Genomic DNA, 14,622 nt, shown 5'->3' with positions numbered 1-14,622 from the left:
TCATAAGAATAGAGTAATTATAAAGAAAAAAAAAATATTATTTCATAGTTAGAAAAAAAACGTTATGAATTTTTTTTAAACATTATTTTAAATTTTTTGAGAATCAATTAGATTAATCAAATGTCTTAAAATTTTGCTGTACAGATAGATATTTACAGGTTAAGCTAATAAAAGTATATTAAAAATATACAAAATTCACAATATTTTAGCACAAACAAAAATATAATTCAATAATCTTTTCGAGTTACAATCTTGATTCAGCAATATCACCCTTTACATATTTTTACCAAAATTTCAAATGCTCAGTATAGAAAAATAATGCATGTATCTATCGAAAAATCACATAATAAAATGATTTACCGGGTGAACTTTGGATATTAAGCGGATAAAAGGGTATCGACAGAAAAAGGACATTTTTCTAACGTTATAGTTCTTTGTTATTTGGCAGCCCTTAACCCCTCGACGGAATATTGTGTCCGAAACTCACGTCACGTAGCAGTGATGTAGAGTTACTTAGAGTGCCGATCCCCGGCGCATTACAACTTAGCTTTGAAAGGTGCTGCCACTTGGATCCTTGTACGGCATAGATCATACGTTAATTGAAATGGGGCACCCTGGCCACGTCCCCGAATACAAACGACCGACTTATAGAATATTTCACCGTTGTTATCATTATACCATGCGGATGGATATTTGAGGCGATGTGGAGGATATTACGCGATCAGTAAAAGTAAAAGAGTATAGCAGGAGTTTCGACCTGGGCTTACCCAGGAAATTGCGTCTCGTCCCCATTACCGTTCCACATATGAAACACACACATTTCATACATACAAGACCAACCAGAAGAGCTTCTTCACGTGTTTATATCCTGGAAGAGGGACCAAAAATATTATGTCTCCTGGATCTGTATACTTTACTCCACAAACATGGACTTATCGCCTCCATTGACGTGGGAATGGTCTCAGGCTGTTGGCCGTTGGCTGGTGGCTGTTGTCGCAAGACAGTATCGATTTTCCAACCTATCTTCTGTCCAATAATATCTATGGAAGGCCTACCTATAGATATAGATATCCATATTATATTAGATATTACCTATACATACATGTAAACGAGAACCAGAAATCAGTATCGTCCACGAAGAGAGAGAGAGAGAGATAGTATACGGTTGTTGGTTCCGTCTCTCTCGCACCAGTGGGAAGACTATATAAATAAATTGGTGGCTATTCGTGGTGGGCTTGCCCGCGGAAATAGAGTCTCGCTCACGATCGCCATCAAACGATAAGCTCGAAGCTCCTTGTATACCAGTGAATATCTGTATATCTGTATATCTGTAGCGAAGACACCATAAGAAGACTGGACACTGAAGTAAGGACGGTGCTCCTCCAGCTTGGAATGATCTCCGGCAGGAGCGAGATTTTTCATCGAGAGATCGCGTCCGGTGTATCAACTTCGGGCTTCGGGCTCTTAGAATCCCACAATAAGAGGGTGGACCTATCTTATCGTGCCTCGTGCCTCGTAATGGCCCTCTCTATCTCATCTTCTGACCAGTAACCTTCCCCAATGGTTTATACCCTCTTCTCATCTTACACCTTTATCTCCTTCATTTTACTTTAGTAATCGAGTTTAACAAACTTTTTAGCGTGGATTTAATTTTTTGTGAATAAATTTATTTTATTTTAGTAAATTTGGAAATTAATTCCATTTTGTTCGATATTTTAAGATTTTTATTCTATCAAAAAATGTAATAAATAAAATTAATTTTTCTATCATTCTAAAATTTATAATTTTTAAAATTACATTTTTGAGAAAATTATTAACATAATTTCGTTAATTTTAAGTTTGTCGATAATTCGCCAAAAAAATTCCACAATCATATCAAATCTTGAATATTTGTACCTCTATACTATGCCTTTGGTCCAAATCTGACACAAGCAATATAATAATATGCCTTAGGCATAAGTTGGAGTCACGAATGACAATCAGAGTACATACCAGGCTGTTTGTATTCTTGATAGAGAGCAAAAATGAATAGCTGGAGGCGCCCCCCTCAATTATCATAATTTATAGCCGATCGGTTAATTAAAATATCTAAATACTATACGCGCAAGCCTTATAAGTATAAACTCGAAAGATTCTTTTGCTTTTATCATTCACTCCGCCCAATATACAAGTGGCTTTTATGTTTATAAATGTGTATATGTATATATATATGGCTCCTCATACCTTATAAATATTAAGTGGTTTATGGACTGCTCTCATCCATCTTTCTCTCTCTCTCAATCATTAATTATTTATCGCGTCAACGTTAAGAGTTGACTGAGAGTCGGGTTCGGTTCGATTCGTCCACCGGCTGATGGATTTTCGTCAATCTTCTCGCGTCTCAAGATCCTCAGGCTCTCGATTCTTCATTTCTTTCTCCAGTTCTCCAGTTCTGGTTGGTACTGCATGCTATACATATACTTACACCCCTTTCCTTAGACAGGCTAGTATAGTATAGGTACTCGCAATATAATTTCATCTCATCTCATTTTGTACCCGCTGGTGAACTCCTGATGTATTTATGTGACGGTTGATTAAAAGGAGGATAAAAAATGCATATTGTATACAAAATGTAGACTGAAGAACTGGGTTAAAATATTCATGGCTTAAATGCTCTGACAAAGCCGTTTCGGAATAAAATTAATGTACGTTTTATTTAATAAGAGATACACATCCATAAATGTAGCAACTTTTTATTGTCTGTCTGCTATTGCGACGTTTATTTACGGGAAAACAAATTATTTTTCACATTCCTTAGCTTAGGGTCTCAATTTTTAATTGTTTTATTTGAATTTAATTTTAACAAAAAGAAAAAATTTAATTCTTAGTTGAAGTTTTTATGGTTGTACAACAAATTTTTTAATGGACAAAAAAATGAAACAAACATTTAAAAAAAAAATATAAATTTTTTTACGGAAAAAATTTCAAGATTGATGTGATTTTTTTTTAAATACAAAACATTTTCATAAATAATTTTTTTTATTAATTATAGTTAATATGAAATAATTTAATAAATTATGATTTTCTTTTCAAAAATTTAGATCAAACTTATCTATCGGATAAAAATAAAAAATGTGAGGTCAAGTGTAAGTGCTTTGGCTACAAAACGATATCTTAAATCAATAATTTAAACTTTTAAAACTAAAAAAGCTCTTAAAAATAATTTATTACAAATATTTTTCCTCAAGAAAGTATAAAATAAAAGAAAGTTTTAAAAAAGTAGTAAAAATTACTTATACATACTTAGACTTAAACGAAAACTTTTGAAAAGTCAGTGAAATGGTCAGCATTGATTCCGGATACTATTCAACTGCTATTCACCAGAAGGATAGATGTTTCCAAAAATATATACATATATAAGATAAAGTAGTGCGCCGATTGTGGAGTAAAAATAGTAGTGGAATATAAGAACGTAGCGTTAGCTAGCTAGCTCTATTGGTAACTTGGGAAGGGCAAGTTGGTTGCTGGAGACAGCGGAAGAAAAATAGCGGAAGTCATCGACCTCCAAGGGGCGATATATCACGGGGGTTGTAGAAGAACCTAGATAGAATAACGCCGAGCGGGGTTTGTAAGAGCGGACAAGTGGAAGTTAAAATAAGAATAAAAAACGTAAACCTGTACTAAACTGAGAAAACGCGAAAATGGTGAAAAGCGTACAGTATGCTGGGTAAAGTAAGGAGAAATAAAGCATGAGAGACGTCTGTGAATTTAGGACAGTACAGCGTGCTTTATCATACACGTTAAATGTTTTACAGGAAAGTTACTTCGGGGCTGTAATTTTTTGTTCGAAAATTAAGTAATTTTGTGATTAAAGTAAGTTAAATGTTTTTCACCTAAAGATTATGGGCCCGATAGACAGAAGATTGAACTCTTTTTCTGTTTAGAAGAATCAGGTTCAAATCTCGATAAAGTCAAATCATTTTTGAAATACTTTTTTGCCTTCACAGAAAGAAAGGTTCACTTGAGCCAAGAAAATATTTTTCTTCCTAATTATTTACTTGGGCGAAAAAAAAATTTTTTTTTGACACAAGAAATTTCACTTATTTCAAAAAATCAATTCCCTTGCTTCAAGAAATACGTATCTTGATCCAAGTCAATTTATTTAAGCCAAGAAAATTTTCTTGTTTTGAGAAAATTTCTCTCTTGCTCCAAAAAATTAAGTTCTTGACAGAAGTAAATTTTCTTGTCTTGAGAAAATTTTTCTCTTGCTCCAAAAAATTAAATATCTCGATAGTAAATTTTCATTAATATTTCTATTGACTAACATGTCAAATGAGAAGATCAAATAATATTGAATCATTTTTTTTCATTCAATTCGTATAATTGCGCGCTAAAATAATCTAAAATGGGTATCAAATATTCAAGAGAAAAATTTTCTCAAGATGAGAAAATTTTTTTCTCAGCTGAAGTAGGTGGCGCTGCTTCCCTAAAGTATCTAAAAATCTTGATCAAATATAAAAATTTCTTGTATCAAGTATTTATGATAATTTGAATTAAGAAAAAATTACTTCCATCAAGAATAGAATTTCAAGAAAAATTTTTACTTTGGTCAAGACAACTTCGGTCTTCCTTCGGGTGACCGAAAATTTACTTGAATCAAGAATTTTGTTCTCCAGTCAAGAAATCTTTCTTTCTGTGTTCTATTAAATGATAAAAAATATATTTTGTAGTTTTTATCATATAACTCAACTTTCTCTGATGAAAAGTGAAGCTGATGTGGAAGGTTTATCTCAACTATAACACCAAGGACTTAGCGGAGCTTTTAGCGAGCTTGCTTCTCAGTTCGTCTGGCCTCCTCGGGGAGCCGAAGCAACGTATATACCTGATTGATTAAATTCACGCGATAACACTGCTGCCGTTAAATCACCTAGTGGGATCACGGTGCTTACTAATACTGGCTTTGCTGGTTACACTTCTTGCGGACAGGGACACAGACAGAAATGGCTCCTTGTGGGGTCACTGAGAAACAAGCCTTGGACTTCTGGAATCCGGGAATAACTCTTACATAAATGAAGCTTGAGCTAGAAAAAAAAACTAACCAGATGAAAAGACAAACCAGAAGCCAGATAAGATGAAATGAGATCGAATCAGGATTAGGAGAGCAGGCTTAGACTTAGATCTAGTGTAGGACCTACAGTAGGTACAGATGTAGACATTTATAGAGACGGAGACGTATTCATTGAGACAATCAGGGTCGAATAAAGCTTTAGGATAGAGAATGAATTATGAGATCCGGTGTATCCGGTATTGCGTCGCGGATGACCAATAGTTTCATCGAGGGATTGTTGAAGCTTCCGGAGCACATTTCCGTTTTCCGCAACGGCGGATCGTCGTCTTGGTATCGGGGGCTGACAGTGTCGTCCTCGTCGTGTTCGTTGGCATCCTTGCTCTCCGTTTTCCGTCAAGCTTTAGTCGTAGCTTGTAGTCGCGTAGCAGGGCGAATATTCTCAGCAAGAGGATGAGGGCTACACGACTTCCGTCACCCATCACGCTCCCTCTTCTATTCGGTATTACTCTGCCTCAAAATTGCCTTGCGTAAATGATACTGGAAGATATTACCCTAGACCCTTTCTCTAGTAGTAGGTTATACTTACTGTTACATTATATAATATACCGTGCTATATCTAGGGATCTTTTATACGTAATTTAGCTTTGGATGTTTGGATAATTGTTCTGTTTGATTTATGATTAATCATCATTTTCGAGGACTTTAAAATAGAATTAAAGGAGAAATAATGATCTTATATAATTTTTCAATGAATTAAATTAAAAAAAATTCTGAACTTAAAAAATAGTAGAAAGTTCGAAATTTTTAGTAATGTAATTTTAAACTTTATAAAGACTAACTTTAAAGTATCGAAAACTAAAATCTTGGAATGGGAAAACGTCGAGGTTACCTTGGTCGAAACTTTTAAATTTATCAAGTTTCAATAATTAATTTATACAATGATAAAAAAATTTTACTCTAAATTAACAAGCACACAGTCATTATTTATCGAAAAGTTTTAAAAAAAGAAACAGAAGTAGAAAATCGTTCATTAAATTAATTAGAATTAAAAATTTGTGATTAATTTATAAAAATACTATCTTAAATGAATTTATTAACGATAAAATAATTTGTAAAAATTATCAATATAGTTCTGAAATTAAAAATTTTTAAATAGTTTTTATTGAAACTTTACACAAAATGAAAAATTTTATTTTTAGCTCAAAAATATCTCGCAGTATAAATTTAAGGGTGACTAACGGTTATGATTTAATCGACACTGTACTTGTAGGCTGTCTAATCTAAAACAAAGATCTTTCTCGAGGCGTTTTATCACAAGACATCTTATATCTTACATTAGTTGATCCCAACGCCGACATTGAGCATATCCTTATCACAACTCTGTTATCCCCGGTAATTAAACCGTCAATTTAGCGAGTCGCCGCGGGGAAAATTAAACGTACAATAACTCGACAACAGTTTGCTTAAAGTCTAAGTCTAAGATGTTATAAGTTTAGTAAACTCTACTCTTATTCCCCGAAAACTGATGGTTGGTGGTAGTATCTAGACTGTTGGTATCTATCACTCGCAAAATCCGAGTCTAGTTATCCAGCTCGAGGAAACTCCGAAACTCGCGTGGTTTAGGTGAACTGAGTTGAGAGATTAAGACAGGTAGACCGTAGGAGTAAGGAGAGAGGAGTCATGAGGGGAGAAGGAGGAGGAACTAATGTAAGGGAGAGAGCCAACTTTGGACCAGAGCACCAGAGTGTAAGGAAAACACAGAGTCGGTATGTCGCCAACTAACTTTGAGAGTGCACACGATGGCTTGAATCTTTAACTGAAATCCTTCTGCACAGCGTAAGCGCATACAACACAGAGTTGAGGCTGTGCTCTCATGATTTGACTTGGCTACACTTACTTAGCACCGACTGGTGCCTTTGCCGGTTCTTCGTGGCCTCCTCTTAATGCCAGCTAAGCCGCAGCCATAAGTTACGCGTAATGTTGTTCTCATGTTCGCTGGTGTTCTCTCAGGATCCGATTTCCTCTTTGTGTTATCTAATTTTAAAATTTAATTAGCTGTTTCAAATTGGCTTATTAAACTCTCAAGTAATTGTTATGTCTCAATTTAATTTATATTTTAATTAATTACCGTAAAAATTTTTAAGTTGCATCAGCAAAGCCCAAATTTTATTTAATTTTTATTAAAAGTTAAAAGGGTAAAAGTATCTTTCATTTAATTATAACTCTCATCAATAATTCAGGCGGCTTATTGATTATATCCAAAAGTTAAAAGATACTTTTAACAAGATTTCCGAAGATTTATCACGTCTACATCGAAATTCAGTGAAAATCTGTAGTTTTCATAGTTTATAAATCCATAAATAAAAATAAAATAAAAGCTTGAAGCTAAGTGAGGACAGGGAATTGGTGGGATTCAGATGTAAAGTTGTCACGTGAAAGCATTTTAAAATGGTTGGCGTACCTCCACATGGAGTAAATACTGTTGGTCGGTTGTTCGCCAGCTGGCAAATGCATTACCGTAACTTGGCTTTTCCCGAAATGAATCTTCTCCTCTTTAATTCAGCTTTTCTCATTCTCTACGCCCTGGAATCCATCTCTATGTCTATATCTGTGTAATATATTTCATTCCACGCACGAAAATCGTTCCTCAGAATTACATTTTCAATGCCCATGCACGTCTACCACGCATTATTTCAGTAAATACCGGCTTGAGTGAACCGTAAAAATTCCCATCATCTTATCGTTCTCACACACCCTAATTTCGGCGTTAAAATATCCCACCGGTGCTTTTTCCGAGTTTAGCACTCGGCAATTAACCGGCAGCTTGCACTCACTCGGTAAATAAATTACCGGGGCTGAGTATACGGATACCAGACCAAAGGTTCAATTCGAAGGCCCAAGGGTTCATTTTTAAGGCTACAGATAAATTGAGAAAACCGGGATCAAGCCCTACAAGAGGAAAATGTTTTACTGAGTTTATTGCATTACACTCTGTTTTTCCTGTCCTATCCTTCTGGAGTTGTCCTTCTATTAGTGTAGTGTTGGGGTTTGTCTCCTCGTCTCGGTCGTGTCCAATTCACTTTCCTGTCCATCTTACTCTTTATTGCCACGTGTACTGCCTTTTTAAATATTCAATAGCTTTAAAAATCTAAAACCACATACCCTTTTTATTTTTTAATATTAAATTTTCATTTTTATAAAGGACATTTCTTAAAAATGTTCTTTTAAGGAAATAATTTTCAATGTAAAAAATGTGATTAAAAAAAATTTTAATTGTTTTCTTAAAACAATAAAAGATGCAACAATATTAAAAAAAAAAATTTAATTATAAAATAACGGCATAAACGCTAATTGCATGAACTTTAAAACTCATCGCAGTAATCAGTCATCCCACACTATAATATCATAAAAGTACAAGCCTAATGAAATGAAAATAAAAAAATAAAAGGTTAAAATAAATCCCACAATGAAATTCCTTAATTTCCCATATAATACTAGCAGTGCAATCCGGACCCCCGGTGCGCAATATACCGAGGCTTAATCACACTACAAGCACATCTCTCGTTAGCGAATAACGCTCACAAGTGGCCATATAATACGCGACTACATTCCACCGCGTGATCTGAAGAGAATATAGCGGACACTCAAGAAACCCGTGTAATTTTTCTCCGGATACTTTTAGTCTCCAGCAAAAGGAATATACCATCCACCATTAGCTCTCTTATTTCCTTCTCTCTTTTTCTCTCGGTGTAACTTTTATTTTTTCCTCCTCTTTTTACCGGACCCTCTATTCTTATAAGATACACTAAAAGAAATAAAAGAAAATAGCTACGAAACTATATAGTCTCATGGATTGTTCCTGAAAAACACTCTTAAGGGAGGGAACGCTGGCAATAATTGTGATTTACGGTCGCGGTCCCTGTAGAGTGGGTAAAGCTAAACGCGCACGACTTTTCGTTCTTATTACTTACTTTTTTTCCATTTATACTTTTTATGTTTTTCATAAACGGCACTGCATCGGCTCTATATTTTACTGGAAACTCTGCCCTTTTAATCATCGCTAGAGAGATTTTTTTTTAAGCTAAATAATCATGCATGCTTACTTGGCTAACTATCCATCTCTTATTACTCGTGAAAAAATTTTTTAATATGACCATATATGGCTAATTTTCATAAATAATTATTTATGAGTATAAAAAAAAATAAGTTTCATTTAAAAACTTAATACCTAAAATTTATATCTCTTGTAATGAGAAGATTTAGCAACCATTTAGCAACCGCCCTCTGTTGGAAATTTTTAACACAACTTTTAATAAAAAAATTATTTATAACTATTTCAGACCTCATATAAGCATATTAAGTCATATCATAACATATTAAAAATTATACATAAACGTATCAAGTCTTATCAGAAAATTTTTTCTTAAGTAAATAAATTCCTGTATATAATTACAATTATCATTATAATGATATCTCGAGATAATACACAGAGCTAACAAAATCTAAAAATGCCGATATAATACAATAAAAGAGTACGTAATAAATTTATTCAGAGTGGGATAGGAATATCGAAAGTATAGAGTAAAAAAAGCATGAGTCGATCACGATTGATGGAGTTTAGCATAAGAAAGGCTTGGAGCCGTTGCATAATGGCTATATCTCTTCTCCGGTTGGCCCCTTCCTCTTCATCTCCATCAGGATCTCCATCCACCTCCATCTGAACCTCCTTCACCTCCTCCTTTGGCTTTAACTTCAATACACTTTATCTCTCTTTGGCCTTTGTACTCGTCTGTTTGCCCTTGCAGTACACAACACTAGGGTCTAGCGTCGGCAGTGAGCATAGTAGGGTGGGATGCAATCAGTGCCCTTGATTTATCGAGGCAATATACATTAAGATACCAACATTAAAACTACCGGGGTAGTTCCCCTCCCAATGCGGACGGCCGGCTCCATTACCGCCCTGCCGATGACAGAGTCGAGGATCGATTGAGGAAAGCTGCTCCTTTTACTTTTTTCACTCTACTTCACTCCGGCATAACTCTACTCTCTCGATCCAGTTGCTGGACTCTACAGCTAAACTGGAATTAAAAACATTTATAAATTTAGAAATGACAGATTATTTTATCGACTTTTTATTATTCATTTATTTATTTATTGTACACACATACACAGCTCGTCAAGTGAGTGCCTCCGAGTGGGTGGCGCAAAAAAAGTTACTTGACGAGCATGTCGCATACTCGCTTGCCAATTATGGAACAGAGTTCTAACCGTAATAACGTGTAGTGTTTCCGCCTTTGTCCGCAGGTCCAAGCGGGGCTTACAGTCCAGAAGCTACAATGGGTTACATGATGGACGGACAAGCCGCCAGCATGATGCACCGACCCCCTGGTGACCCCACCTTCCACAACCAGTATCACTATCCTCCAGAATACTACGGCCATCACTTATAAAGGTACATTATTTTCATTTTTTTTACTTACAAGATTGTCCGATGGATCTTTTTAACAGATAAATTTATTTTATCTCCATTTTTATTTTCATTGTAATTAATAGTTTTGTTCGTTAAATATTTTATTATAATTTTTGAAAATTTACTTTACAATCAATTTTTTTACAGACAATACATTTTCAAGTGAAAAAGCCTGAATTTCGTCAGCCATCAGACAATCTAAGTAATAAAAATAATAGAAGAATTTAGAAAATTTTTTATAGCTCAATTAATTTTTAATATTAATTATAATTAGGATTAAATAATTTTTTTTACTTTTTAATATTGTCATAAAATAATTTCTTTGTCATCATTAATTTTTTTTTTAATTCATTTTAAACGTAACTTTTTTTTGTAATATCAATTGTAATCAAATAATTCTTTTTTATTGTTTAATTAAAATAATATTATCAATTGTATAAGCAATTTTTTTTTAAATCAATTGTAATGATTTTTCACATTAATTTTATATTAAAGTAGTTTTAATTAAAAAATTTTTTAGATAATAAAAATATTCAAAATCAATGTAATGAATCATTTTTTGTCAAATAAAATTAAAATAAACTAAAAAAAAAAAATTATTTTCTGTCAAAATAAAAAAATCAACTGTCAATATTTTTATTAACAAATTGTCAATTATATTGCAGTTGAACGCCTAGATAAATGGAAATCACCGTGAGCAAAGTAAAAGAAACAACAAATAAAAAAAGAGTAATGGGATGAAACCTGGTATCTATTGATCGACCGAAAATGACGCACGTCTCGGGAGTTGGTTAAATCGAAAAATAAAAATACGAGAGCTTGATAAAAAATTAGCGACTAAAACAAAACACACGAAGAGAATAAAGAAATAAAAGAAGCAAGCCAAAACTCAATTTACCAGACCCGAGAAAATCTCAAAGATTGAGACAAGATAGACCTAAAACATAAACATCAACTCTTGGTCTTCTATTCCGAGTCATATTCAATTGATGATAAGATCCATTCACTCATCCAAAATCTGCACACGAATGGAACATCATCATAGAATCGGAGCGCTACAATCTGTCGAGCTTCGATCTTGAACCTTCGAGATTAAAAATTATCGAAAAAAGTGATGTGTCGGTTCGTGGGAGGAAACTTCATGTGATTGTTCTTTGTACAAATATTGCGGTGTAATGTTGTAGTGATTCAAGATATTAAATTAAATCTTTAATTTTAATACTATCGCAATCGAGAGACTATACAATTAATTATAAATAAATATAAATATAAATATATAAATATGAATATATATAGGCAATTAGCGGGCATGTACATTACCTGGTGTTCGCACGAGATATGTCTACGCTCGTGGTCGCTTCGAGTATTGAGTTTATCTAAAAAAGAAAAAAAATTAATAAGAACAATCATTAAATCGATTAATTAATCAATCAATTAATTAACGATGATTATGAAGGTGAATATTGATAATAATTGACATACTCGGCGTTAATAGTAAAAATATTAAACCGAGCGTCGACATTCTCAAGACTTAGGTGACATTAAAATTTGTACAGATTAATAATTTTAATTATTAATATTATTGATATAATTATTATTATTACTATAATTATTATTATTATTATTACAATTATGACTATTGATAATGGATGAATTATTATTATAATAATGGATATTATAACTATTAATAAATAAATAAAGTAAACCGAAGTAACTATAAATATAAATACGCAGGATCCTCTCGTTGTAATATATAATTGATAAAATGATGAATTTAAAATGATAGACGGTTTTAATAAGGAGCTAAGCGAACGCTTGGGTAGATTAATAAAAAATTGAATGATTATGATGATTATTATTCATAAAAATTGATAATTATTAATAAAAAGGTAAAGCTAAATAATTATGGTAATAAAAATGAAAATAAAGGATAAGTGGTTATTAATTAATTAATTACTTGATTAATAAATAAAGGCTAAAGGGAATAATAATTCTCGATCGTCTCGGCGTCCGACTCAGCTAGACGAAACATCAGCCACACTGCTTGTCCTAGAAATAATAAATAATTTAATAAAATAAATGGATAATTAATTAATCAATTAATTATTGTAATTTTAATTATAATATATTGTGTATAAATTAATAGTTAATTCAAATTGAGCTCGAGGCAAAGATGACGCGTCGATGAATGATATAAAATTATAGAGAATGAGTTTTAAAATTTATATTAAATCTGAGCGATTATCATTTTAATTATTATGATGATAATTAAATGAAAAGCAGTGTGTTAATATTATGTACGAGTGAGCGGTGTAAAAGTAGTGTTAATGATTGATGGTTGATGATAATGATAATAAATGAATAAATGTTTTGGGCGAAATTTATTCGAGAACGTACAAAAACATCATTCATTATTCACGAACGATCCAACGGATATTTTACGAATTTAAAATTATTTATTTATGTGTATTGGTTATGATTTTTTGGTTTTAAACATTTTATCAGTAATTAAGTATCAAAAACCGGCATATCGAAATTTTATTTAACGTATGAAAATTTTTAATAATAATAATTATAATAATATTAGTGTTCGTCCAATACAAGTCCGATAAATTTCCTACATTTGCCCAATCACAATCCGTTCCTTAATATTATTAACGATTATTATTATTATCAGATTGTTAACAGATTCCTTCTCGCCTCAAAGATATCCAAGTATTTGTATATTTATATTTATAATAAATAAGAATAATCATGCATCAAGATATACGTAAAGTAAAAAAAAATTATAGACGGAACTTAAAAATTCTACTTAAAAAAAAATTTGCTTATTTATTTATCGATATCAATAATTTAATAAATTTAAAAAAAGAAAATTTATTCTTCAGAAATAGTTTTTATGTTTTGATGTTCGACTTTTGTTGGCGAGATGATGTCAGTACACAGAGAAAATGGATATTTTCAATACGCCTACATGACAGGAATTATTTAGTATAAAGTTTTAATGAAAAATATGAATCAATAATATAAATATAAATATATAATTAAATGTTTTTAGCCGACGGTTTCGTAGAGTTACATTTCGGACTTTATGTTGCTGATGTTTATTGGTCAAATTTTTATGGAAAGAATTGTGTTCTTTCCAGATTATCTTCTTTGTTCTGTGTGTTTGTCTACGCGTATACATGTATATTATTTTATCTGGATGTTTATAGTATTGACGAGAACGCTCGACTCTGCGAGACCCGTCGGCGCTTTAGTGAACTAAACAGATACCCACGTATACTAAAAGACTCAGGTGCGAATATCTATAATACCGCTCATGGTTTTTTGATTAATTGGCGTTAATCGTGTCCGTCGTTCGGGTCGTTGTCGTTATTGTGTATGCCGATTTATTATGTTTTAATATTAGTTGTAATAAAATGAATTATTGAGTTTTTAATTATTATAAATAACTAATAAAAATTATTGTACTGTCAAAATTTTATTTTTTTTTTTATTTACAAATTTTACTCAAAATTTTTTAATTTAGAATATAATTTTTCCAGATTTTTCACAGAAAAATCCAACAGTTTTTATTGTTTCAAAAACAATAAAGGTTTCATTCATTGAATAAAAAAAAAAATTTTTTTTAATATTTTTAAAGTGAGTATTATTTATTTTTTTGAATTTTTTTTAACCAAAGTCTTTTTTTCAATTGTAAAAAATTAGTTAAAAATTTTGATTTAAAAAAATTATTGAATACCTATAAATTGATCTGAATAATTTAAAAAATGTAATGTTTATATAAAAAATAATAAGTTTCGTCTTATTGTCAAGTAACAAGAGTTGACATAATAATTTTTTACGAATTGTATTTGTTGATCAGTAGATTGTTTAATTTTGTTGATAGTTCACTCTTGCGTACTTGTTCAATGACATAAAACTTTGAATAATGTCATTTAACTATGGATTCAAAAATTGTCAGTCATATTTAAAAAAAAAAAAAAATTGAATAGTAATATTATAAAATTAAAATTCTCAACTCACTGTAACTAATCATAATCATTTAATTTATATTACGCGGGGACTTGATCAGTGTCCCGCATAATTTTATATCGATAAC

At 31.9% G+C, this 14,622-nt stretch overlaps 1 protein-coding gene across 5 annotated transcripts in view; it reads left to right on the top strand.

Moving 5' to 3' along the window:
• Positions 1–13,045, top strand: part of LOC123272369 (homeobox protein homothorax) — a 295,180-nt gene extending 282,135 nt beyond the window's left edge. For 4 of the 5 annotated variants that reach the window (XM_044739097.1, XM_044739088.1, XM_044739123.1 and 1 more), the window contains 2 exons: positions 10,331–10,499; positions 11,183–13,045. In XM_044739097.1, the coding sequence (XP_044595032.1) occupies positions 10,331–10,497 (167 nt within the window). In that variant the 3' untranslated portion in view covers positions 10,498–10,499; positions 11,183–13,045. The remainder of the gene's footprint in view (positions 1–10,330; positions 10,500–11,182) is intronic. The other variant, XM_044739107.1, reaches the window with a different exon arrangement.
• The last annotated feature ends 1,577 nt before the right edge of the window (positions 13,046–14,622 follow it).

Source organism: Cotesia glomerata, linkage group LG1 (genome assembly GCF_020080835.1).
Source record: "Cotesia glomerata isolate CgM1 linkage group LG1, MPM_Cglom_v2.3, whole genome shotgun sequence".
NCBI lineage: Eukaryota > Metazoa > Arthropoda > Insecta > Hymenoptera > Braconidae > Cotesia > Cotesia glomerata.
The sequence above is the reverse complement of the archived record's forward strand: the minus strand, read 5'-3'. Positions and strand labels throughout refer to the sequence as shown.